Source organism: Sinocyclocheilus rhinocerous, unplaced genomic scaffold (assembly GCF_001515625.1).
Source record: "Sinocyclocheilus rhinocerous isolate Xijiao unplaced genomic scaffold, SAMN03320098_v1.1 scaffold975, whole genome shotgun sequence".
In the NCBI taxonomy this organism is placed as follows: domain Eukaryota; kingdom Metazoa; phylum Chordata; class Actinopteri; order Cypriniformes; family Cyprinidae; genus Sinocyclocheilus; species Sinocyclocheilus rhinocerous.
In genome coordinates this window covers 2,450,279-2,475,936 of record NW_015628726.1, presented here as the reverse complement: position 1 = coordinate 2,475,936, position 25,658 = coordinate 2,450,279, and the positions used below count along the sequence as shown (strand labels likewise).

Here is a 25,658-nt window from a genome sequence, read left to right as displayed (position 1 = left end):
TCTACACCAGGTTTCAAAAGTATGAAACCATTTACAATCTTATTTACTGTGGAAAATAATTAATCCTGTGTGTACATTTTTTATGCAGAATATAAAATTCTAGATTTGGCTTTAGTTGACATTCCAAAACAGTATAGATTTTTAATATCGTTCATCATATCAGTTAATATATATAATTGATATTATGCTTATAACTGATATTGAACCAAAATGTCTATATTGGTGCATGGTTTGTTTTTAAACCCTTTTAAATCTCAAAAACATCTAGAGTTAAAGCTTATGCTGCCATGATCTGCCACTGATGGGTTTCATAATATGAAGAGCTGTTCTCAGACCTTAACCAAGAATTGGACTCTTAAGGATTAATTAAGTTTCAGTGTGAATAAATGTGAGATCAGTGTCCATGTGATGATGACACACTCATGCAAACACACACATACTCGTTCTATCTATCCACCACCATGATGAGGATGACACAGCAAACTGAGTTACACAAGTCACTGGAAGTAAATACCCCACTGTTTGTCCCTTCTATTTCTAAGAGTACTGCAGATTTTCTGAAGTCTAAAACACTTCTTAAGGCTTGACATTTATCAAATGTTTATGAAGCACTTGACCCAAAAACACAAAGATCAGGCTCGAATATCTGTTGACTTGTCTATATGTATTACTGCTGCCAACAAAGTGAACAGTGACATTTATAGACTTTTAGTGACCTTGGTTCAAAACTTTGGGATTAGTATTATTATTTTTTTCTTTTATTCAGCAAGTGCACATTAAATTGATCAAAAGTGACAGTAAAGACATTTATAATATTACAAAAAGTTTATATTTCAAATAAATATTATATATATAATATATATATATATAATTATTCACCAAAGAATCCTGAAAAAAATGCATCATGGTTTCCACAACAATATCAAGCAACTGTGATAATAATAAGAAGAAATGTTTTTTAAGCACTAAATCAGCATATTAGAATGATTTTTGAAGGAGCATGTGACACTGAAGACTGGAGTAATGGCTGCTGAAAATTCAGCCTTGCCATCACAGGAATAAATTATAATTTTAAATATAGTAAAACAGAAAAAATACTTATTTTAAATTGTAATAATATTTCACTATATTACTGTTTTTACTGTAATTTCGATTAAATAAATGCAGCCTTGGCGAGCATAAGAGACTTTCAAAAGCATTAAAAAATTTTTACAGACCCCAAACTTTTGAATGGTTAAGTATTTCAAAATATTCAGATGTATACTAATTTATTAATAGTTTGAGAAGACAGACCCAATTACGTCTACTCATGCAAAATTAAGTTTTAAAATGATTATAGAAATTACAGCAGGTATAGGAGTGCATGGTTTGTCTTGAAAGGTTAATATACTGTACATTATAAAAATCCATTTGGTGAGATTTTTGGTTTCAGAAAACGATTGTTACACATAAAGATTACATTACCTAAGGTGTGTCTATATGTTTACTGTTCTTCAGACTTCATGAGAGAATGCATCATTGGCAATGGACTCAATTACAAAGGAAAGAGATCGGTGACCAAGAGTGGAGTCCAGTGCCAACTCTGGAATTCCAAAATGCCGCATGAACACAAGTAAGTGTGTTCATGCTTACTCATCCTCTTTACCTCCCATTCTTGGTTTTGTCTCTCTCTACAGGCAATTAAACTCAATTTCCCTCTATGTGCATTTCTGTGGCTATCAAAAGTATTGTGGAGTGTAGATAGTTGTTAACATCTCTTTGGTATGCTTCAGTTTATTTATTTATGCACATATTACGCTATTAGATAGCTAATGGCAAAACAGACTACATGAGTCGTAAAAATCTCCATTAGTTTCTAATGATGATGAATGCGCAGTTTAATGTGTGCTGTCTCACTGGCTTTGATTCGTTAGTGGGTTCTTGCTCTACAGTAAGTGTGACAGTAAGTGCAACTCGACGATTCTCAGAAGTGGAGCGCCAACAGAGACAATTAGGTCAATGGCAGGAACGCCAATGAGCGACCAGTACATTTTCAAACAATTGCTTCCGTTCTTGCATCGCCAAAAATAGACGTTTGTTTACAATTATGCATATGCATAAACACTTCAATGCAGGTTTACCCAAAATATACATTTTTGTATACACTAACATCTAAAAATAAACACCAAGAAGCCATATGCAGCCTGGAACAGATGTCATGTTTACAGGATTTGAGGGTTTGTGCATAAGTGGGAGTTTGACATAAAGCAGCACAAAGGTAAGATAAGATTCCTAATGCAGAACACGCCTTTCTTTGAGTTCATTACGGCTACGGGAATTCATTAGGGACACCACATGGTGCTTTCGATTTGCTTCCTGTACTGCAAGTCGTTATGATAGATCTGCCCTATCTGGCCTATTTTTTGGCCTGTACAAAAGTTTTATGCACTTTTCTTAAATCCTGAAAATGTGATTACCTTTCAGAGACCTTGAACCCTTACTACCAACTTTCCCTCTCTCTCTCTTTCCTCATTTCCCTTCAACTCTTTTTATCTCTCTAATAGACATTAGTACAGATTTAAAGCCAGCTTTTGATATGCTTGCCTCTGAAACATCACAGGCATGTTTTATCGGCTCAAAAAACCAATGGACCTGAACGTTTTGAAATACCACACAGGCCTGTAGGTCAGCTAATTTGTCACAGATTGCATTTTTATCTGTATTCATCAATCTTCATGAACTTGGTTGATTTGTGCTGTGAATGCCAGAGGCAATTACACAAAAGATAATTTCTGTTGTGCTGCACACATCTGAATATTTGGGTTGAACTGTTCTGGAACAGTGTTGTAAATACAAATTAACCACTGATTTCTAGATTTGTGTCCTCTTTTGGAAGGCCAAACAAAGTAATTTCGCTTTCACAAGGAAACACAGCTTCACACACGGCGGCCTTGAGTGAGCAGTTCAAAAAACACATACTGTACATTATTGTTTCTCCTCTATGCCCCGCCTTTCTGAAACGTGTCGATTTTTACTAAGCTCATCGGTCTGAAAAGCAGGTGTGCTGTGATTGGCCAGCTATCAAGTGCATGGTGATTGGCCGAATACCTCAAGCGTGTGACGGAAATGATACGCCCCTTACCATATTGTGATGTCTTACCATATTGTGGTAACCTATTATAAACGAGGCGGCGGCAACAATACTACAGCGAGAATAAAAGTTACGCCTTCTTTCTTTGCGTGAACATTTGAATGAATGAATGAATGAATGAATGAATGAATATCTCTTTGGATTTGAGACTTTAGTCTTTGCAACTTTACAGATCTTCTTTATGCACCAAGAGTTTGTAACACTTCAAAGAGAAAGGACAAATTGAAATCGTATCATATGACCCCTTTAAGGCAATGATTAATTCATGTTTTACAAATATTTGCATGGCAAGGGTAAAAGACTTTTTGAAACTTTTTGCATTAGCAGCATCTCAGAGTTTTACTATTATACAGTGGTGCCCATAAAGAAATGAATAGTACCTTTGAGAAATAGGTTTAAATGATGTAGATGTAGAGTCACCTCATCATGGTGGTCACCATATCACATATACAGTACTAACTCCTAAATTTATTGCGGTAATCAATTTATTTTAAAAGCTTTGGGTTTCAGAATAAATGGTTTATTGGATGAAAGAACTGTGTAGTTCTGTAATGGCATTGGGAGCCAAAAACATTTGTTTTTGTGTGATGCTGCTTTCATAACGTTTAAATAGCCAAAAATGCTATTAAAGCAACAATGCTTATAATGAGCGTAGTCTAACTCAAGGACTGTGCAGTTTTTGACCTTCTCTGACCAAGGGCTTTACACAACACCATTCACTTGCCAAAATCATTATTTACCTACATTCATTTGTTGTTTTAAGATTCAACCTTTGTACTTTTTCCTTAAGTAAAAATAAAAAAAAATGAAGATGCAACAATTTCCCCAGAGCCAAATGCGTGTTAAGCTCTTGCATCACAATGAAATGTAGAAGCTAATAATTGCAAAGGATTTTTAACGTCAATAAAAGAGCATTAACCCTCACTCTGCAGCTAAAAATGTCAAGTAATATGTCAAAGAGTAATAGTATGTTGTTCCAGAAATTTGGAGCAATTTTGTTTGGTTATGATTAACAAACATCACCTCTATTTCATGTTTTTCTTCTCACTCCATTAGTTTCTTACCCCAGAAGCACAAGCACAGAGATCTAAGGGAGAATTTATGTCGTAATCCAGACAACACCACAACAGGTCCTTGGTGCTTTACCACAGACCCCAAAATGCGCCACCAGGACTGCAGCATCCCACAATGCTCAGAGGGTGAGTTCAAGACCAGCAACTTTTTGTATTTTATTGTTCAGAATTATTATTATTCGGCTTTCAGTTATGTTTTTGTATTAACTTTGTCAGATATTTGTACTAAACTAAACTGTTGATAGCATGTAAGAATATAGAGCTATGAAATGAATGTGAATATTATCAAGATCATTTGGTCTTTATGAGAAGAATTACTGAAATTTGAAAATCATTGAAAATTTCATACTTAAATCTCTGACATTTAATAGTAAACAGTTTTTTTTTTTTCAAAACTGAGCACATTCTAATATGCTAAGTTTTTTCATGATACAAATCTGTGTATCAGGAGATTTCAAAAGTCTCCATTTGTTCTCAATTGACTGTTTTGGAGAAACAATTGTGATGTTAAAGCAATCTCACTTGTGATATCTCTTTTCTATTGGTTAGCAGTTTAAACTGAGGAATGTTAAATATGAGCACTAAAGATTTTCAGCCTTTTAAAACACCTTTTTCATGTCAATTGTTAATTTATTAAATTCAAGTCTTTATCTATTGAAGAAGAATGAAAGCGCTTGATTGTTGGGGTGACTGGGGATTTTCGTTAATAGGAGATCACATCGGGTCGCATGCATAAAAAGGGGTTTTCTGCAAAGATAGCAATCAGGCCAACAAAGAGAGCCTCTTGTCTATTCTAAGAGTTGCATGGTGAAATATGGCTGGGAGGGTTTGCTAATAAGTTAGTTTCCCATAATCAAAAACACACACAAACACAAGGAAGTAAAATCATGCTTTCATGAGAGTGGCTGACATTAACATCTGTTTCTACAACAGCAATCCTTATACTCCTTATACTGTGTGTACTGTACAACTAATAACAGTATTTAGAGAGACGACTCTAGCTGAGGTGACCTCCATCTTCTGTTATATTTGGTTTGGTCCTACAGTGACTAAGCTCTTTACTAAGTACTGTAATAATTACATGTTGCTGTAACCTCTGATCGTATTAAATCTGTTAGAAGCTGCAATGTACATTTGGGGTTAAAAGTAAGGCCTAATGGGTGGAACGTCCTGCCTAGTAAATTGAAGCGGAAGATGATTTATTTTTAGACAATCTAAGGGTCACATGTGGCTCCGTAATTGCTTGTCTTCTTGATAAATGCGATTACAATCCCTGCAGTCATTAATCGTTAGTGATTAGCCTATGCGTATCAAATATGGGCACTAATTTACTACCAGCATTCTGCCACAGTTACAATCGTCTAACCATTTAACATGACAACCAAAGTTGAACCCTGTTGAGTCATCCTCTACAAGCATGCTAATGTTGCTCAGCTGGACTCTTTTGGGCCTCGTCCTGGTTAACATTCTTACCAGGCATGTTCCTTATCCATAGTGGAATGCATGACGTGTAATGGAGAAAGTTACCGTGGACCAATGGACCACACGGAGAGCGGTAGGGAATGCCAGCGCTGGGACCTTGAGGAAACACATAAACACATTTTCCATCCTAAAAGGTATGAGACCCACCAGAAAATGCAAACAGTAAGGGACAACATCAGTCAGAAAGATTTCAGGTCAGGATTTTCAATCAATATGAGAGGCTTGACCAATTTGGCATACTTACAAAAATGCAAATCTCTTTTGTTCACCTGTTGGGTACTATTGATGATATCTCAGATCATGTGGCTTGTTGCAAAAAGGTGTGCAGTTAATTTTCTAAGTGATGAAAGTTATGATTTTGCACCTGGGAGACACAAAACAGGTGAAAAATCTATAGACTTAAATTAAAGGGATAGTTCACCTAAAAATTAAAATTCTATCAGCATTTACTCACCCTCAAGTTGTTCCACACAAACCTGCATGGATTTATTTCTTCTTCTGAACACAAAAGAATATATTTTGAAGAATGTTGGTCACCAAACTCTTTCTGGTCCCCATTAACTTTCATAGTATTTTTTTCCATACTATGGAAGTCAATGGGGGCCGACACAACTGTTTGTTTACCTACGTTCTTCAAAGTATCTTGTTTTTGTGTGTATGTGTGTGTGTTCACCAGAAGACTATCCCTTTAAAGAGGGACCTGAGACATATCTAACATATTATGGAGACTTGTGGGGTGGCCTGATTTGAGTTGAGACCCAGAAACCTTCTAGAACTCCATAGCAACTACATGGAAACAAACAAAATAACGAACAATTCAGAACTCTTTCGCAACCCCATAGCAATGCCCTGGAAACCACTCAAAACACTTTAGTGAGGTTTGGTGAGTTTTGCACGGCAGACACCACTCAGGTTTTCTTCAGAAAATGTAATGGTAGTTGATGTTAATATGATTAAGTTTTAAAGAAAGTATCAGATATCAGTTGAAAAACTAGTCAGTGATTCGATAATGTTATGCTGAAGAAAGCTGGGGTCATAAATGGATCACTGGCCTCATGTCATTTAACGTTAATTGTGGAAAACAACTCAGCTATGCTTTAATCTGTCTTAAATCACAATGCAAGCAGGCATCTTAAAGTGATGGCCAACAGCAGTCATGAAAAATTACACTTTGTTTTGGAAAAATATCATCCGTTTGGACCATGTTCATATTGGACAAAAAAAGAAAAAGTTCTAAATTTCCTTGTACATCTTTACTCAGTTGCACACCTATTTTGTGAAGAATAGCAACTGAAACAGTTGACCACATTGTTACCTGATGGACATGCACATTCCATTCAGTAAATGGCATTTTCATTTTGCGTGACATTCCCAGTGACCCAGTTACATCTTTACTAGTTCTGGGAAACAACAATATCATTAATCTTGAAATAAATGTTGGTTTGTTTGAATACTCTCCCTTAAGAGTCTCTAAATACACAAAGTATATTTTTTTTTCAAATGTCAGATTGCATACATGGTAAATGCTCTTGCATTTTGCCTAATCTGGAATGGCATTTGTGAGCAACTTTTAAAAATATTTGAAAAATCAATACATTTTTTCCCACTTGACCTCATGGGAACTGTGTCATGCCCCCGTTTGATATAAATCACTAAATCAAATGACTGCTTTTTGTGAACCTACCAAAGAGGCAAATTGTCTATTATGTCTTAAGCTTTTTTTTTTTTTCAGAAGTGCAAGCAACCATAAAAACCCATTGAACATTACAAGACAGAAGCTCTTTACTCTTTACATGACAAGTCTGCCACAAAAAGTCTCAGATCGTAGTGTAAATACAACATTAAAATTTTAATCAATCAGATATTTATTTCAAATTGACTTTGTTATATAAAAATGTAATTAATATAAAAAATATAGGAAATGCATAATTAAATATTGAGTATCAGCCAATATACACTACTGTTTAAAAGTTTGATTATTTAATGATTATTTAATGTAAAGAAGTCTCTCACCAAGGCTGCATTTATTTGATCAAAAACACAGAAAAAAATTTTGATATTATGAAATATTTTTACAAAAATAATTGTTTTCTGTTTTAATATATTTAAAGGAGACATATTATGCCCCTTTTTACAATATGTAATATACTGTAAGTCTCTGGTGTCCCCAGAATGTGTCTGTGAAGTTTCAGCTCAAAATACTCCACAGATCATTTATTATATCATTTTGAAAATGCCTATTTTGAGTGGAAGCAGAAACACGCTGTTTTTCGTGCCTTTCTCTGTAATTGCAAATGAGCTGCTGCTCCCCGCCCCCTTTTCCAGAATAGAGCTGTGCCTTTACAGCTCGTATCTGCTAAAAACATCTGTTTTGGTTCTGAATATCATGTTTATCGTGCTGAAATCATGCGTTTTAAACCATATTAGTTTAAACTTCTGATAGGTTTTCTGAGCGCACACAACCGAAGCACACAGACAGAAAGTGGCCACCAGACAGCATGTGAGTACTAAATTAAGTTCTCATTCACACACAAGTTTATGTTAAAAACACACATGAGTTACAAAAACAGTCGGTTATGTCTGTGAAGGTAAACAGCTGGGAAATAAATCGCTTGTTTATTTTAGATCTGCGTAGCAGCAGCAATATACAGTAAATAAATCAATAAATCCACTGCTCTCTTGTCTCCTCTGAGGCTGGGACTCTAAACAGTGTTCTGTGCTCGTCAGTGCAGCCAAAGACAGAACAGTTAGCGTGTTTTGCGCAAACTTTCGCCATGGCGTTAGAACTGGTACATTGTTGTCGCTTGCGAAATCAAAATGATGGCGCTGTGGGTGGAAATTTACAGATTAAGGGGCGGTAATATTATAATGAGATCCCTTTGCCACGTCACCAAGGGAGCGAAATCTGACGCACTCGTTTTCTCAGATGCTTGCAGAAAAAGGCTTACCAAAACAAAGTCACTTGGTCAATCTTTTTCATGTTTCCTTGGTTGGTAGATGCACCGGGGACCTGATTATAGCACTTAAAACCTGGAAAAGTCAGATTTTCATGATATGTCACCTTTAAGTGTAATATACAGTATTCCTGTGATGGCAAAGCTGAATTTTCAGCAGTCATTACTCCATTCTTCAGTGTCACAAGATCTTTCAGAAATCATTCTAATATGCTGATTTATATTTAGTGCTCATCATTTTTTGGTGAACAGAAAGTTCAAAAGAACAGCATTTACTGAAATAGAAATCTTTTGTAACATCATAAATGTACATTACATTCTGTCACTTTTGATCAATTTAATGCATCCCTGTATAACTCTGAGACTTTGCATGTGTGCAGAGCAATGAGCTTCTGTTGTGTGCGCTTTGCCTAAAAGGTCCTGTTGTACCAGTAGCGGAAAGCATGAAATGTGTTTTCTGGAGGCTATTAGAATTTTATCCTGCCTATAAATCAAAGCTTCCGAAGAACTGGGATAGTTGATATGTGGTGTGTTAAGCGTGTTCATTTTGCCCCTCCTATGACAGGTACCCCGATAAAGGTCTAAAGGACAACTACTGCAGGAACCCAGACGGGCGCCAGAGACCCTGGTGTTTCACCACTGATCCGAGCACTCCATGGGAATACTGTAACATCAAACAGTGTGGTGAGTGTGCATCTTATATGTAAGATGAAGAGACAGAGAGAAGAACAAAAAAGAAGCCAGAGAGAAAGAGAATGAAGAGAGGCAGAGTTTGCCAAATTTACAACTTCCTCTTCCTGTAGCCCTGGCTCCCCTCTCGTTTGGGACCCTCACAGGAATGTTGTTTGTAACCGGGAGAAGAGAGAGAGGAGGGTCCACCTATAAAACTCTCTCTCCTCTCTTTCTCTTTCCTCAGCTCTTGCCCCGTCTTTTCGTTAACATGCCTCCGTGTTTATTTTTCCTCATCAGAGCAGTAGAGCATTGCCTTATCTGCACGAGAGAAATGTGCTCGAGTTTCAAGTGCTATGTAAACTTCCATACTAAAGACAAAACAAGCGTGTGGGTTTCAAACCCCCAACTCGCTCAAACACACAAGCTCACAAGTGCCCAAAAACCTATTATTATAATGACTCCCCGCCCCCCCTCCCCTCACGCTGCCTCTGTTTGTTTATTTTCATTAGCGAGGCGACGGCATGTTGGTTCAAGTGGGAAGCGAAGTATAAACTCAGGCATCCGACACTCACGTTCTTCACCATTTTAGACCGAGCCGTGGGGGTCGCATTTGTTTTTCAGAGCTATTTGGCAAGTCCATGTCGTAACTTTGAGCAAAACTCTGTGACGGATTCTCAAAGATCACCGTAATGGGAGGAACTTTTCAACACTCTCTTTCCTGTTTGGCAGAACGTAGCTTCTTTTCAAACACCTCGGCATCTCAATAAGCAGCTAAACAGAGTTGTCTCTCGTTTCCCACCTGTGGAAACCATCATAGGTGCATCTGCTTTTACAAGACGTGGCTTTCGTCCACTTGCAGAAGGAACGTTGTCATTAACAAGACTATTTGATCCTCTATAAAGCTAAACATGCTCTTAAAAGATACAATGCTGCTCTGCAGTAAACACAACAAGACAAAGCGCCTCATTGTTTTCAATTTCTTGACCTTTGTATTTGTTTTCATGATGTTATGCTCCACTGCCTTAACACCGCTAAAAATGCTAACCTAACATTGTACGAATATAATCCCAGCTAACAGAGAATGTTGTCTGAACATTGGCTAATGTTCTGGTAAGGTTCTCTCAAAGTTATGAATAAATGTTTTTCTAGTAATGTTAATAGAATGTACGTTCATAGCTATCTGGTCTTTAATAATGTTCTCAAAACAGTGGCACAAAAACATTTTTATACATTGTTCATGAAACATTTTTTCTTAAATGTTTTAGTTAAATGTTCGTCTAACATTTTTTAAACGTTACTACTTCACTAGATTCAAAATGTTTTCAAAATGTTCAACATCCAAAGTCACATTCCCATAATATTTGTTTGATGATAAAATGTAAAGTTCACTTAATGCTGTTGCAGATATTCGCATTAACAAGAAAAAAAATGTTGTAAAACTTTTTGAAAATTAGATGTTCTGAGAACATTCAGAAATAACGTTTCCGTAACTTAATTGGAACATTATCAAAATGTTCTTAGAACATATTTTTGTTAGCTAGGATAACATCACATATGCTGGGATCCACTGTACATCTCTTCATATTCTCAGTGTATTGGATGCATTTGAGAATTTGACTTAAGGTTTTATTAGCAGGACTTGGCCTATATACCCAGACTGTTAGCCTCATTATTAGCAGACTGAAGCACTATCAGTTTATTGGAGGTAAACATAATAACTCTGTCTCCAATGAACGTAATTTATTGCAATGAGATGCATGGGCAAAAACAATATATATCTGTTGTGCACTCATACAACACTTACGTTTTACCCTAAAAAAAGCTCTGTAGGCTACTGTTTCAGCATTTGTCACAGAGTTAGTGACTGCTTTGACTCATTCAGGAAGCATCTCTCTCTGTTAAGCAGGATAAAGCTGTTGTTATTCCTCCCTCAGGCAGCGCGGTCTTACAGTTAATGGTGAATCTATGATTCAGCGTTCATCATGCCTAAGGAGTGATATTATGTTTCATTCACTCCCTTTGTCTTTCTGTTTATGCTTTTCACTATTTACTCAGATTCAGACAATGGCGGTGACATTGACAACACAACAACTTGTTTCCGTGGACGTGGAGAGGGTTATCGTGGAACGGTTGGCATCACCCCCGAGGGAGTGACCTGTCAGAGATGGGATGCCCAGTTTCCCCATCGACACTCTTATACTCCACAGAATTACCGTTGCAAGTAAGAAAATGCTCCTAAAACATATGCATTAAGTATTCATTTATAGTTATGTGTCGACTGGACTTGGACTTGATTCGTGCACATCAGCCAAACTTTGTTCTTTTTATTGAAGGTGGTTGACAAAAGTCTTGCTGGAAAATCTAGTTTACATCAGTACACCAGCATCCCTTTCTGTTAGAATATTCTGTTAGAATATTAGAATTCGGGTTGATCGTGGAAAGCCGATATTTTTTTTAAATTATGACAGAAAACCAATAAATGGCTGATATTAAACACAATTATACTATTTATACCATTTTGTTTAAATATATAATAGTAATAAAAACTTAATTTTGTTCTAAATGCTACAAGTGCATTTAGGCATCACAACGTTATAATGTATATTATGAAAATATTAAATAATATAAGATGAAAACTGATAAAATAGACAAAAAAAACATAAACATACATTTAATTGAGGGACTTGACCCATATCAAAGGAACAGTATAATAGCGAGTTTTGCATGGGCAATCACACTCAAAAAAACTTAATATTAATTTTAAGATGAACATGCAAACTAAAATATCCAGTATAGACCAATAAATATCCATTACCAACCTAAATACAAATACAATTCAGAAATTGTTTTATATATGTATATGTAACCACTTCTGATATATTGTGAAAAAATACATATGTTTACCAGGTATGCTGGTTCTGTTCTGTCATCACTAGAAAAATCTAACCTGAATATTTAGATTTAACCTGAATGTTACCTGTCATCATACAAGTTTATTCTTCAAAACCTGTAGTTTTTAAGATCAATCTTAGTCTGTTCAGCATTTGCTCTGTAACACTAACATGTGTGAAATATGTTTATATGATTAAATGTACGCATCTACACTGCAGGGATCTCCGGGAGAACTACTGTAGGAATCCTGACGGTCATCATCTCCCATGGTGCTTCACGACTGACCCCAATGTACCTGTGGCGTTCTGCACCAACATCCCTCGCTGTGGCATTGCACCACCTGAACATGAAGGTAAGAGTCATTCACTGTGTATTTGTCTGATATTTATTATATTAAGTTTGTTGTTACTGTTGCATGGTACTAGCTTTATATTTTTGGTTCTCATGCACACACTTGAAATGTATATCTTGAGAAATGTTTTAACCATTTAGACCTCATTGCTCTTCATAACAACTCAAATATATTACAGCATATGTTCTTAAATAACAGTAAAAACAATATATATTTTTTTTCATGTCATCAGTGCCATTTTGATGCACACAGTCAGGTTCATGGCATTGAGAAATACAGTAGTCTTGCACAGGGCTACTGTGTTTTGAATTCAGTGAAGCTATGATGGAAGGGCATTACCTTATTGGGTAGCTAATGTTCAAGAGTGTCACGTGTTCTTCTCAACCATATTTGTCATGCAGGAGATCACATTGTTGTACATTTATTCAGGCCATGAATTCTTACAGACTAATCTGAGTTCAGGGACATTGATATACAGATCATTCTACAGTATGTAAAATATCAGCATCCTTGATTATCAGAAAATCCAGAGAGAAATATACATTTCTATTGAAATCCAAGGCATATTGATACTTTTGAATGCATTTGAACATTTCAGTGCACACCGAAATTCGTTTTTTAAAATATTAATCATCTTGTAAAAGCACTGTGGCAGCTGTAGCTTATTGGCAGAGTATTTCAAGTCAGTCATTGTCACCGTGCCCTTGACCAGAAATATTTAACCCTTGAATTGCTCCTGAAGTACCATGACATGTCTGACCCTGGCTTTGCCTTCTCTCTGTCTAGATGTGTATTTCTGTCCTGTGAGTTATGCAAGAGCGAAAATTCTAGTATGGCAGACGAGTTTATAGACAGCGACCATAAACACTTATTTGCTTTTCAGAAACACATTTATAATCTACTGGCTTGATCTTGTTTTCCATGATGTTATGGCTGGCGTTCCTCCAACTGTGTTTCTCTGGCTGGGTAAAAAAAGAAGGCTATAACTTTTGAAGTAGTGCCCTCTTTGCATATCAAAACGACCCTCAAAAAATTTCCTTGCCTTTGTTCTTAGTAATCCTCCCCAGCAAGACATAATATCTATATAATTTATTTTCATGATGCTCAAGAATGTCGTAGCACTTTCTCCCTCCCTTCCTCTCTCTTTCATTTGCTCTTTCTTGGCTGTCTTGGCATTGGTATATGGTGGTCCCTGTAGTCCGGTCTCCATGGCCACTAATGGGGGCTGTTTGAAACATGTGCAGAGAGCAGGAGCCGCGGTGTGGGAATGAGACAGCATGAGTCAAGCATTAATCACTGCTGACAGCTTCATGTGACTGGCAGGGCCCAGGAGACGTTCCATCGAAGGACTCGCACAAACGCTGATGTTAAGATCGATTTAGCCGGTGTTCCAATTGAGGCCGTTGGGATGATCATTTGACTATTGTTGTGCGCTGGGAGCCCTGCTGTGTTTCCATAAGCAGTGTGTTTCCACAAACCTGCTGTGTTTCTTTAAGCACTTTGACTTGCAGAGTTTGATAATAATTTTGAGGCATTTAGGTTAACATCATTGATTAAAAGCAAAGCTCTCATTGGGATCATTAAAACATCTATATTTAATCATGTTGCATTGCATTTATCTTTTACTTTGTGCATATTGTGCATATATTCATAGGTTAGCAAGCATATTATTGGGGTTAGTGGGTTTAGAAAACTTGAAATTAAACTTTGGCACAATAATTTTTATCAAAAGTGCACCTAAAAAGCCTTATATACTGTAGGTTTTATTTTTCTGTATGTAATTGGTTTATCCTATGTGTTTATTACTTGTTTCATTTTAAATATGTGTATTTACCTTTCTTTTTTTTTTTTGTTCTTGCCATGAAAATAGCCTTCTGCCGTGGCATAAAACAACAAAATAAATGCACTTTGGTGTGTTACTCATAAAAAATTAAATTAAATAAAGTAAAATGAAATATATAAGATTAAGAATTTAAAAACCTAGAAATTTAGACATGATGCCTTGGCAGCTAACTGTAATAAATAAGTTGAAGTTGAAGTACTAAAATTACTAAAACTAAAATGTAAATAAAAATCTATTAAAGCTAAATAGAAATCTAAAAAAATAAATAAATAAAATAAAAACAACAGAAGAACATAACAAAATTACTAAAACTAAAATTCAAAAGGAAACTGAAGATATAAAAATAAAAAGCTAATTCAAAATATTAATAAACAATAGTATATTAAAAAATACTACATAACAAAATTACTAAAACTAAAATTCAAAAGGAAACTGAAGATATAAAAAATAAAAAGCTAATTCAAAATATTAATAAACAATAGTATATTAAAAAATACTAATCACTGGCAGCTGGTTGAGGAAAAGTCTGCTATTACTTTCTAAGCAATTTTATGTGCAGTTTTTTGCCTGAAAAACTGATAAAATGGGTGAAAAAAATCCCCATTTTAATGAGGGACCCGACTCGATGAGGGACTAGTGACTTTTGCATTGGCAAACATACTCACATTTTCCTTAGAAAAGTTTTCATAGAAAATGTTGTTGTTTACTATTATTGCACACCCACTTTATAATATCTGCTTTAGTTTGAAAATGTAATGCTTTTTGTTTGGCTGTGTTGTTTCAGAGTGTTATACGGGCATTGGTGACACATACAATGGAAAACGGGCTAAAACACGCTCTGGCATCCCTTGTGCTCCATGGAAAGATCACAGTGAAAGGTGAGAGCTGGCCATCCATGTCTAGACTTCAAAATAAATGTCAAAATAAAAAACAAAAATAATTTTTTTTAATCACTTCAGCTTTAAACTGAATAAATAATATGCTCAGATTTAGAGATAAGAAATTGATTGTTCATAGTCCTTCAGTATGGGCACACACATAGTTTTCTCTATGAATTTTCCATAGTCTAGTATTAAGCAGAACCATCATTTATAGTGGTACAGCGGATAGATTCAGTTACGGACATTCACTCAGTTTCCATGGAAACCAAACTAGGTCCACATCTTGCTATGCAGGATCTCAAGGGCAATCCCATGATGCCTTTGTGCTGCTTTGCAAGGTTAGTTTCAATGGTCAAGCACAGAAAGTTGTCATTAAATTGGTGAAAGGGAATAAATGGTTTGTGAAATATCTCATGTTTTTTTTTTACATATGTAAGCATATGGAGCTATCAAATATGCATTCACAGTTTTACTTACAGCCATACTGGAGTGTTAAATAGCTAGGGTTTATATTTGTTCCTGCCAGGTGAGGTCTGTTTCCTTTAATGCAGTTGTGGTTTTGCCTGTGTTTAATGTGCATTGGCACATTATCAATGAGCATATGTGTAAGTCTCAGAGGAGTCAAACAATCGTTTCCACAAAAGACCTGTGTTGTTTCTGCCATCCACACTCACCCTGAGATGTGTGGCGTTAAATAACTTCCCTGTTTTATGAACAAGTTCCAGGTCAAAGGTCGACCTTTCCAGAACCCCGCCAGTTCATTGATGCAAAGCTCAGGGATTGTCAGGTCGTGTTTGTCTTCATTGAGAAAATAAGACCCTCGACGTTTTCTAAGAAGAAAAACACGTTTTAGTGCAGGACCCCCTTTCTGAAGAGTTCTAATTGATGGTAAACATGGAGCAGTTGGAGTGACTCAATTCCTTAAAAAAAACAGGCAGGACAACCCAGCTGGAACGGGATTCTGAAGAACCACCTTCTGACCCTTTTCCTCGCCCTAACCCTCCTCCATGAACACATCAAAGCCAATCAGCTCCTTTATTTGGCCCACAGCCTGTGAGCCACCATGGCCGGGTTGCAAAGGTCACTGTCAGGCAGGCATTAGGAATAGATTGTTTACATTGTATGAACCCTAGAGTAGCACGGTGAGAAAATCATCGGTGTCATGCATGTGCTCTTCATTGCAGCACTTTTGGTCTCTGGTGAACTTTTGGAGAATCGTAGCATCTCTACATCTGTGAATCTTCCTGAATCTGAGTGATAATGTGGAAAAGCTTGGGGGAAACATGTCATGAGTAATGCACAAGCTAAATACTTCACCTTGCCTCCTGAGAGGAGCTCCACACAGCTGGGGCTTAAGATGAATTTATGAGAAGAAGCTGTTTCTTTGGATTATTTTCTTAAATGGATTTAGATTTATGGATTTATTGTTTTGTTACAAACACTGGATAAACTGTTTGATTAGTGTTAAACGACCCTGGATTTGTCTGAATGATGCACCTGTTTTGAATGTTTATATTAATATGTTAATTTTCCTTCTTAGCACTCTGCTATTAAAGCTGCACATTTTCTGTGTTGTAAGGATGAGATTTGTTTTTGTTCTCAGCAACGAAAGAGATGTGGACTTGCTGATGGCTGAACAGGCGGGGAACTTCTGCAGAAACCCGGACAAGGACAAACACGGCCCATGGTGTTATACCAACAGCTCATCCATCCCCTGGGATTACTGCTCTCTCAAACCCTGTGAGTGAGCAGCACGCTGTCTGTGCTAACATTACAACCTGATTGAGACCTTTGGGTTCACTAAAAATGCTACTTGAAACATGAGGAGTCTAACACAAGCTGAGGAATATGGGTGTAAAGTAAACCACTGAATCAAAACAGTTAAATGCTAAAAAGATAATGCCGAAAATAGACTAAAATTCAGTATTTTATTAATTTATAATGAACTATGTCACCATACAATAGCCAGAAGTGTCTAGTTAGAGCAGAACATAAAAGTATAAAAAAGTAACTATAAAAAGTGTAAAAGGCTACTTTACTACATTTTGAAAATCAAATATATGTTTTTTAATTAAACACTTTTCCAAGACAAAGTTGCAAATAAGTGGCTTTATTATGGTAATATTTGTTTAAACTGGTTACTTGAATTAAATTAGTGGAACCGGTTTGTGTCTGAAATGCAGCTGAACAATTAATTTAGAACAATTGCGAATTAAAATCACAAATGTCTCAATCAGTCAGACAACTAATTCAACTGTTTTCTATTTTAATATATTTTAGAATACAATTTATTACTGTGTTGGCAAAGCTGAATTTTCTGCAGCCATTACTCCAGTCTTCAGTGTCTTCAGAAATCATTCTAATATGCTGATTTGATGCTTAAGAAACATTTCTTAGCATTATTAATGTTGATGTGCTGATCAATATCAATACAGATGTGCTGCGTAATATTTTCATAATTCTTTGATTAATAGAATTTTCAAAAATTTTAAATACAAATCTTTTTTTAACATTATAAATGTTTTTGCCGTCACTTTTTATCAGTTTGTGTCCTAGCTGATAAATGTATTAATTTTGTATGTAAAAAAAAAAAAACCCTACAGTACAGTATTCAGAAGTTCTTCTGGAGTTAAGAACTCAGTCAGTCAATTGTTCGTAGCATTTAAAAGCTCTCACACACTTGTGTCAGAAGTTTTATACTTAAGTGCAAGCAATGTCGCTAACTTTCATTTGAGTCTATCTGTCTTTACTCACATTAAAGTATGACTTTTGGTTTCTTTATACAGTACAGACAATAACCATATTTTTGACCATTATGTACCCACATATGCTTTCCTGTTGACTTATACTCTCATCATTGACACCGCAGACTTGTGTTGAGCATGTAGGCCATGTGTTACGAATCTACATACGCACATCAATCACTCACACACACATGCGCACACTTTCCACAGAGGTTTCAGTTTAATTAAAGAGTGTAAAGTCCAGGTGGCTCGGACTGTCAGCACTCCCTCTGTCTCTGTCACACACACACACACACACACATACACACACACACACACACACACACTCGCATGTATAAGTTAAGCTTCAGTGCTGTGTGGGTCTAACTGGTCCCACATGCTGGACCAAGACTAGTCCTATGCTAAAGACATCACACAAACTTTCACTCAAATTATACTCTAAACAGCCATCACTGGTGGCCACATCTTTTTTCATTTCTCATGCCTATTCATTGCTTAGAACAAAAATAAGCTTCCTTTCTTTTTCCTTCCTTTTTAGGTGAGCCCTCACATAACAATCTGCCACAAAAAGGTAATCATGTCTTTCAAGTGTTGTTAAGCCATGCAGAATTTTTTTTGCTTCAGATTACGTTAGAAAGATTATTTCAAAAACACGTTTGAGCATTTGTGTGTTTTCTGTATTCTGATAAACTTGTGTGTCACCCCTCATTTTGTCTTTTCGATCTCTTTACAGATGAGGGTACAAAGACCTCATGTTTTGTTCACAAGCAGGTGAGAATCGTCGGTGGTGGGCCTGTCCAGATTAAAGAAGGCAGCTGGATGGTCAGCATACAGAGAGGGTAAGCCATTTGCAAAATATGTAGGTAACATTGATAAATATTATCATTAACAAACATTATTTGTGGTGCACTAAGAATTGGTACCTCAAGACTTACCCATGTGTAATTATTGAAAGATGAAGAAAGATGAATGGTGAATAACTGCCAGTATGTCATTTTTTTAAGACTTCATTGACTATAAAGCATATTTATATGGAATGTAATGCTTTAAATGATATTAGTCAACAGTTTTAGAACAGAAATTTCATTAATGGGCAGTTTTTAAAATGACTTTTTATTATTATTATTACTTTTCATTATTTATTATTTATTTATTAAACATTTTAGTAAATTTTTTTATAGTAAATATATCAAACCAAAAGGGCTTATATAATTGCTTGTTTTGTATTATTTTAAGAAAATATTGTTAAATTATTGTATATAATTGTCTTTATTTATTCAAAATTTTTTCAAGTTTGTATAGCGCTTTTCACGATGCAAATCGTTGCAAAGCAGCTTTACAGAAAATTATTTAGTTATATTTTTTATATAATTATATTTAGTAATAGCTTATCAGTGGTGACTATCTCAAGTTGATGTCCATATGGCAGTAATGTATGGTACGGTTTATTGAAGTTTTACTGTTATCATGATTATTTTAGCATCTACTACTCTTAAAATTGCCATGTAAATAGCATTTGCTGCTGATATGGCATTATTAAAAAACAACCAAACAAATATATAAATAAAAATAGTGCACTAATAAGCATCACTATTACTGTTACTTTTGTTACAAACCTCTAACCTCTTAAGTATTAAACGTTAGCATGCAACTCATCCTCCACCGAACTACTTACAGGTATCTGTTAGCATTATATATTTACTGACTTATTAACAGGTGATACTATTAAGTGTAAGATACTAGTAAGATACAGTAATTTTACAGGGTGTTTGCATTTCCCAAATCTTTGTATCCACTTTCTTTATATCAAGCAAGAAGTATACACAATGTCTGTTTTCCTAAAAAGTCCATCGTAGGACGATTGACTGTAAAATTCCCTCCAAATAAAGTGCAGTTGTCCATGAAGTTCGGACAGCTCCTCAGAAGTAAAGCCCTGCGCTGTCATGTTTTATAACGTGAGAGAGTCATGTTGGAGATGCGTCACTGTCTCATGTCTCTCGGTCTCTTCAGGAGCACTCACTGGTGCGGAGGTTCTCTGGTCAGGGAGGAGTGGGTGCTGACAGACAGACAGTGCTTCTCGTCATGGTAATTATCTCCAGCCTTGCTGCACAGTCACCATCGTGCCCTGGCCGTGACCTCTGGATTCTCAGGGCCACAGGGTCAATGATCCACAGGCTTTCATGATTTGTCCCGTGCATGTAACCCAACAAATCAAAGCTGCGGATGTTTTTAGAACATGCATCTTATAGCATGAAACATCCATATATCTACATTTCCACAAAAATAATTTCTATTATAGAGGTCATATCATGAGGAATCAAATTTAGCTTGAACTTTTGAGATAAGAAGATTCATTTTACTACGATAAACATACAGTAACATCCTCCCTACTCTAAAAAAATTAAATTTTTAGACCATTTATAAAATCAAAGCTGCAAAAATGGCCTACTCTGAGCTTTTTAATTGCAAAGAGGCTGAAAACCTATTTTTGGACTTGCAAACATGCAGTTTACTAGTAAATTTGATGCACCACATTGTAAAAGGCTGTTGGCAGGAAACAACAACAACAGCAAAAAATGTCCTGTTTAATTTTAAGGATCAGAGAAAGAGTAGAAGATGGCCATAAAAAAAATAAATTATTGGCACAAAAAAATTAATTCAAGGATATGTATGCCCGGTACCTGAAACCATACTTTTTTGATATACTGTATGATATCATTTTTCATTTATTAAAATGTTATTGTTTTTATGATTATTTTAATTTCTACTACTCTGAGTTTGCCATGTAAATAGCCTGTTCTGCTGATATGGCATTAAAATCTAAATTGGACTTATATTGTGAGTAAAGTTGATGCAATAAGCTATATCTCATTGCACATTTGTAAAGGCTGTTGACATGAGAGTTTTTAAGGCACAGTTGAAAAAGGAGTACAAAAAGAGTAGAAAATGGTCATAAAAAACTAAATTATTGGCATAAATAAATAAATACATACATTTATACATTATGTAATATTTATACCCAAAACTTGAAACCATACTTTTATGATATGCTTTTCCCCCCAGTGTGCCTGACCTATCAGAGTACAGAGTTTGGCTTGGTATATCCCATTTGAATGAGTCGGGTGAGAATGACTTCCACAGACAGGAGAGGAGAATCTCGCACGTGATCTGTGGCCCGGAAGGCTCAAGTCTCGCTCTTCTCCGACTGACTCAGTAAGACCTGTCAAAAAATAAATATGTATATTATTAATTTATTCCATGTCTGATCTTATTCCTTTGTTGTTGATGAAATGACCTCTCTGTTACTCTTTCTCACAGACCTGCGCTCCCAAGAGAGCGTGTCAGAATCATTCAGCTGCCTGTGGCGGACTGCAGCATTCAGGAGGACACCATATGCTCTGTGTACGGCTGGGGTGAGACCAAAGGTGGGTTCAGCATAAGAGCCAGTCATCAGAGACTCCCCAACACCTGACAGCTTTACAGGCACACAACATTGCTGTCTTGCTTCCAGTCTAACACAACAACCTCCCAGTGGCTTCAACTGACCATAAAGTTTGGTTTGTTTTATTAACATAAATCCATTACCCAATTCTGGGTGCACACCAAGGAACAGCACTTGAATATATTTTATAAATGGGGGCAGGGTAGGAAATTAACCAGGCTTAGGGAAAAAAAAAAAAAGTTACCAAAAGTGACAAAAATGCTACAAATATTTAAAATGTGAGTGCAAAAGTTCTAGTTTTGCTGTGAGGCAACATTAATAAACAGCTTGTTGGTGATGAAAGCATTTTAGAAGCTTTTTTTTCGGTTTGGAACTACATAGCGTAACAGTGTGAAAGCAAAAGGGAAGGCACACACATTTGAGTTCACATTCAAGCAAATGTGCCAAATATAGTCTCTAATAGAGTGTTTTATGGCTTTCTCAGGCACTGGACATGAGGGAACATTGAAACGGGTTCATCTGCCCATAGTGAGCAATGAACGATGCCAGCAGCTTCACAAAGGGGCTATTCCGATCACCAGTTCAAAACTGTGTGCTGGTGGCAGAAGGGATGAAGGAGTGTGTGAGGTGAGTTTATTCACTATAGATTTACTCTCTGCAGAATGAGCTACCATTCAAAAGTCTGGGGTCAGTAAGAGTTTTTTTTTTTTTTTGGTCGGAAATGAATAATTTTAATGCAATAATGCATTTCATTGCTAGTAGAGACTTCTAAATTGTTAAAAAATCTATTTAAAATAAACATGGTTCTTCTAAATGTTCTATTAATTAAACAACCCTGAACAAAAAAGTATCTTGGTTTTAGACAAAAACATTAGGCAGCAAAACTGTTAGAAACGTCAATTATAACAAGAAATGTTTCTTGAGCAGCAAATCAGCATTCTAGAATGATTTCTGAAGAATCATGTGACACTGAAGACTGGAGTGATGATACTGAAAATTCAGCTTTGTCATTACAGAAATTTTTTTTTTTCTATATTGCATTTTAAAATATATTCAAATAGAAAACATTTTTGATCAAATAAAACCAGATTTGGTGAGACTTCTTGAAAAAATATTTTTAAAAGTCATACCGACCTCAAACTTTTGAATGGTTCTGTATATCAACGGCTACTTATTTAAATCGCTGACATATTGAGACAAATGCCATCTTATTTTTTGTTTAACTGTACGAAATTATAAAGGTTTTGGTGGCGCTTTTACTTTTGTTAAACTTTAGATGTATTTCTAAATATACATTTTTGTCCTTTTGTTTTTTGTATTTTTCACAGAAAGACTATGGCGGCCCTCTAGTATGCCAAGAGAGTAACAGTAAAGTCATTGTTGGCGTGAGCATAAACGGCAGAGGATGTGCCCGACACAACCGACCAGCCATTTTCGTGAACGTGGCCTTCTATACTGGATGGATTCATAAAGTATTCAAAAATTATCCAAACTCAGAAATAAACAACTGATGGAGAATAAGCAGGATTGAACATACGATCTGAGATATAGGAACAAAAATACAGAATCTCCATAAATCTGACAGTTCATTTCTTGATTTTGGGTTCATCTGAACAGCTCTTGTTGAAAAAGTTCTTGGGAACTTTCCCAGCATGGCCGTGAAACATATATTCAGAAACTACTCAAAGAGCTAGAACTGCGGCTGAAACTGTTGCTCTGAATTCAAGCAATTTGTACACCTAATAATGCCAGAACCGCAGAGCAAGGCGCTGGGAGACAGAGTCTCTAAAGGCTAAATTCGCAACTAGCCATACGGAAAGATAAAGATTACTGGACTGAAGTGCGGATGGGCAGCCAGAATCTGTTTCAAGAATCAATAGCAATTCCTGGCCACCAACCAAAAACTTCAAGTCCTCGAAGAGAAATCTTGCTGCAGTGCGTTACAGAGCATTCGTATGTACATTCAACCCACACATTACCCATCAAACTAACAATCTGTACTTCAATTGGGATATTGGATTCAGAGACTCAATCCAAGTTTGAGTCTGGATTCAGACCAGGACTTGATATATGGATACAAACTCTTAGATCCCAGCAGGAATCTGCCGTTCCCCTCTTTAAAAGCGTTCAAAGCTGACCGACGTACATATTTCGGCCGCTCCTCATCGAGAAAGAGGGTGTTATGATTATAAGTACTTGTTGATATAAAACCCTCATTAACAGTGTCATTCAAAAAGCCCCTCGATAAAGTATTAGCTGTTAGCTGTTAGCATAGCTAAATGTAGAAAATCTTATGGGTAAAAGTATACACAGAAGGCTTTTTTTGCGTTTATGCTCCTGATAATACTTGAAAACACACATGAGAGAGGTCACTGTGTCCCTCAATAACACCTCCACGTGTCGCCATTACAGATTGTCGTTTGGTCAGCGTAGGTGTTTATATAGTCAAAGGTGTTCCATCCATTTCCAGTGTTGATATTTTGTCCGCAAGCCTGAACGGAGATGACATGACCTGCTTGTAGTGACAAATTCGTAGTTGTCATAACATATCAGCATTTGAGGTTCCCATACACTATGTTCGGTTTAGAGCAGAATTCAGAGGATTTGGAAATGTGTGTTGTAAATACTGTGGTCGTGGGAGTGGGGTACTCACTCCCATTTCTTTCGTAGGTCTCATAGACCTTTATAAGATGTTGGCCTCCTCCATTCCAGTGTCGTTTTGTGTCCTCATTGGGTGGTTTTATATATTTGTAAATATATCTGTATTAATTCCAAATGCACATGTTGTCAGTGTACGCTAAGTGTTGTGAAAATCAAGAACGAGTGTGATATTTTATGTTCACTGAATCGTGCGTGTGTGTATGAGTGTGTGCAATGCTGCAAAGATGCATTGAAGCCGAAATGTGCGTCTCTGCAGGACAGAGAGCAAAGCGAGCGTACATCGTGTGTATTTGTAGACATCGGAATAAAGGGCAGTTTGGGAATTTTACAGATTAATTTAGCTGATTTTCAGATCAGAGCCATTGTAAGATAAATCCGAGTGATTTTCTCTCTTGTGTGGTCTTGGATCGCTCATTCCACGAGCGCCTCGTTCTCTCGTAGGCTACTGGCCTGCCTCCAAAAACAATCAGCTTGGGAAATTACCTCCAAAAATCATATCGGCTTAAACAAATAGCTCTCTGAGTGATGACTCGTAAGTGTTCGTATTCCATCCACTCCCGATGCTAATTATGTTGGTTAAAATGAAGGATGAGTCGTTTTGTAAGGACGTTGTTGAACACATTGAGATTAGTGTTACTAAAGCACAAGACAAGGCAAAAGAGCCCTTCAGTGGTACCTCATTTGGCTTTAACATTTATCAAAACAAATGTTTTCGTGTAGTAGTGTTTTTTTTTTTCTACTTTGGAACAACATGAAACCTGTGTTTGAGGAAACCTAGAAGCTGCTGGATGATTGAGCTTGTTCTGAACTTTTTTCTAAGATACGTTGAGGGGCGAATTCATTTGTAGTATTTCGGTGCGAAACCTGCATCACATTCCCTAACCACCTGCTATCCAGTTTAACCAGGCGATAAAGTCATTGTCATTATTTTCAGTGCAAACATACCTCCTTTATGCATATGCAAATTAGTCTCATTATGGAGTGTGAATTATTCACACAACCCACCAATATTTGCCTGCCGCAATTAACGTCCCGGTACTGCAGTTAAATGGAATTTAATTTTCATTTCAAGAGATGTTTGTGTACATTTTCTGTTAAACATGGCAGTACAGATTTAGTTTGCACTGTTATTTCATTTATGTTATTCCTTTTTTGAATCTGGAGCTAAAACTTACAGGAAGAAATGTGCTTTGGTAAATCATAATCATGACATAAAAAGTCATATTTATAATAAGTTCAAATGACAATTCATAATTATGAGATACATTAAGTGATTAATAAGTCATTAATGAAATAATAGATCATAATTATGAGATACAAATTGATTTTGACATAAAAAGTCAAAATTATGACAAAAAACATGAGATATTTGAGTCATATTTGAGATACTCTGATATAAAATGTCAATTATGAAAAATTTTTGAATTTATGAGTTAAAATTATGAGATAAATCATTATGACATAAAAAGTAATAATTGTGAGATATAGTCATAATCATGACAGAAAGTCATACTTGAGACTCAGTCATATTT

General features: G+C 36.1%; 1 protein-coding gene across 1 annotated transcript in view; it reads left to right on the top strand.

Annotated features, from left to right (window-relative positions):
- Positions 1–25,284, top strand: part of LOC107738418 (hepatocyte growth factor-like) — a 30,215-nt gene extending 4,931 nt beyond the window's left edge. The window contains exons 4-18 of the mRNA XM_016550187.1: positions 1,498–1,612; positions 4,187–4,329; positions 5,699–5,819; positions 9,205–9,323; positions 11,367–11,532; positions 12,422–12,555; positions 15,183–15,276; positions 16,883–17,019; positions 18,562–18,594; positions 18,757–18,862; positions 20,034–20,108; positions 21,087–21,236; positions 21,342–21,448; positions 21,950–22,092; positions 22,794–25,284. Of these exons, the coding sequence (XP_016405673.1) occupies positions 1,498–1,612; positions 4,187–4,329; positions 5,699–5,819; positions 9,205–9,323; positions 11,367–11,532; positions 12,422–12,555; positions 15,183–15,276; positions 16,883–17,019; positions 18,562–18,594; positions 18,757–18,862; positions 20,034–20,108; positions 21,087–21,236; positions 21,342–21,448; positions 21,950–22,092; positions 22,794–22,976 (1,826 nt within the window). The 3' untranslated portion in view covers positions 22,977–25,284. The remainder of the gene's footprint in view (positions 1–1,497; positions 1,613–4,186; positions 4,330–5,698; positions 5,820–9,204; positions 9,324–11,366; positions 11,533–12,421; positions 12,556–15,182; positions 15,277–16,882; positions 17,020–18,561; positions 18,595–18,756; positions 18,863–20,033; positions 20,109–21,086; positions 21,237–21,341; positions 21,449–21,949; positions 22,093–22,793) is intronic.
- The last annotated feature ends 374 nt before the right edge of the window (positions 25,285–25,658 follow it).